We start from the raw sequence: 1,875 nt of genomic DNA, 5'->3' as shown, positions 1-1,875 counted from the left end.
GGGGAGGTGACACTTCAGGGATGGGGGAGGTGACACTTGAGGGATCGGGGAGGTGACACCTCGGGGGTTGGGTAGGTGACACTTCAGGGATGGGGGAGGTGACACTTGAGGGATCGGGGAGGTGACACCTCGGGGGTTGGGTAGGTGACACTTCAGGGATGGGGGAGGTGACACTTGAGGGATCGGGGAGGTGGCACCTCGGGGGTTGGGGAGGTGACACTTGAGGCATCTGGGAGGTGACACCTTGGGAGTCAGGGAGGTGGCACCTCGGGGACATGGGAGGTGGCACCTTGAAGGTGCAGGAGGTGGCACCTTGGGGGTGGGGGAGGTGACACTTGAGGGATCGGGGAGGTGACACCTCAGGGGTCAGGGAGGTGATACCTGGGGGGTCAGGGAGGTGGCACCTCAGGGATGTGACACCTCATGGATGGGGGAGGTGACTGAGCTTTGGGATGTGACATTGGGGGGTGTGTTGGGGACACCGCGGGGCCCTGACCCGTGTCCCCCTGTCCCCAGAGGTGCAGTGTCCCAAGGAGGCCTCGCGCAGGCGTCGCTCGCTGCCGCTCGTGCAGTACAAAGGCACCAAAGGTGGGTGACACCGGGGGTGGCCCCTGTCCTGTGTCCTGTGCCCCCGGGGACACCAGAGGGTCCCCTGTCCCTGGGGGCCACCAGAACATCCCATGTCCCAATCAGTGATGGTGTCCCATGTCCCTGAGGGACACCAGAGTGTCCCCTGTCCCTGGTGGCCACCAGAACATCCCATGTCCCAGTCCATACCAATGTCCCATGTCCCTGAGGAACCCCAGAATGTCCCCTGTCTCTGGTGACACCAGAGTGTCCCCTGTCCCTGGGGGCCACCAGAACATCCCATGTCCCAATCACTGATGGTGTCCCATGTCCCTGAGGGACACCAGAACATCCCATGTCCCAGTCCATACCAATATCCCATGTCCCTGAGGAACCCCAGAATGTCCCCTGTCTCTGGTGACACCAGTGTCCCCTGTCCCTGGGGGCCACCAGAACATCCCATATCCCAATCAATGATGATGTCCCATGTGCCTGAGGGCCACCAGAGTGTCCTGTGTCCTGGTGACACCACAATGTCCCTTGCTCCAAAGGCCACCAAAGTGTCCCCTGTCCCAAAGGCCACCAGAGTTTCCCCTGTCCCTGGGGGCCACCAGAACATCCCATGTCCCAGTCAATGAAGGTGTCCCATGTCCCTGAGGGACACCAGGATGTCCCATGTCCCTGATGACACCAGACTATCCTACATCCTTGAGAAACCCCAAAGTGTCCCACCTCCCTGAGGAACCCCAGAGTGTCCCACCTCCCTGAGGGACCCCAGTGTCCCACATCCCTGGGGACCCCCAGGGTGTCCCACCTCCCTGAGGAACCCCAAAGTGTCCCATGTCCCTGAGGAACCCCAGAGTGTCCCACATCCCCGAGGAACCCCAGTGTGTCCCAGATCCCCGAGGAACCCCAGAGTGTCCCACATCCCTGAGGAACCCCAGTGTGTCCCAGATCCCTGAGGAACCCCAAAGTGTCCCACATCCCTGAGGAACCCCAAACTGTCCCATGTCCCTGAGGAACCCCAAAATGTCCCACATCCCTGAGGAATCCCAAAGTGTCCCACATCCCTGAGGAACCCCAAACTGTCCCATGTCCCTGAGGAACCCCAAAATGTCCCACATCCCTGAGGAATCCCAAAGTGTCCCACATCCCTGAGGAACCCCAAAGTGTCCCATGTCCCTGAGGAACCCCAAAATGTCCCACATCCCTGAGGAATCCCAAAGTGTCCCACATCCCTGAGGAACCCCAAAGTGTCCCATGTCCCTGAGGAACCCCAAACTGTCCCACATCCCTGAGGATTCCCAG

General features: G+C 60.6%; 1 protein-coding gene across 1 annotated transcript in view; it reads left to right on the top strand.

Annotated features, from left to right (window-relative positions):
• Positions 1-1,875, top strand: part of LOC108510077 (complement C3-like) — a 34,671-nt gene that overhangs the window by 7,099 nt on the left and 25,697 nt on the right. Inside the window, exon 4 of the mRNA XM_017839728.1 lies at positions 519-588. Coding sequence (XP_017695217.1) covers positions 519-588 — 70 coding nt within the window. The remainder of the gene's footprint in view (positions 1-518; positions 589-1,875) is intronic.

Source organism: Lepidothrix coronata, unplaced genomic scaffold (genome assembly GCF_001604755.1).
Source record: "Lepidothrix coronata isolate B3197 unplaced genomic scaffold, Lepidothrix_coronata-1.0 Scaffold469, whole genome shotgun sequence".
Taxonomy (NCBI): Eukaryota; Metazoa; Chordata; class Aves; order Passeriformes; family Pipridae; genus Lepidothrix; species Lepidothrix coronata.
Note: the sequence above shows the minus strand (reverse complement) of the source record. Positions and strands in the feature narration are given on the sequence as shown.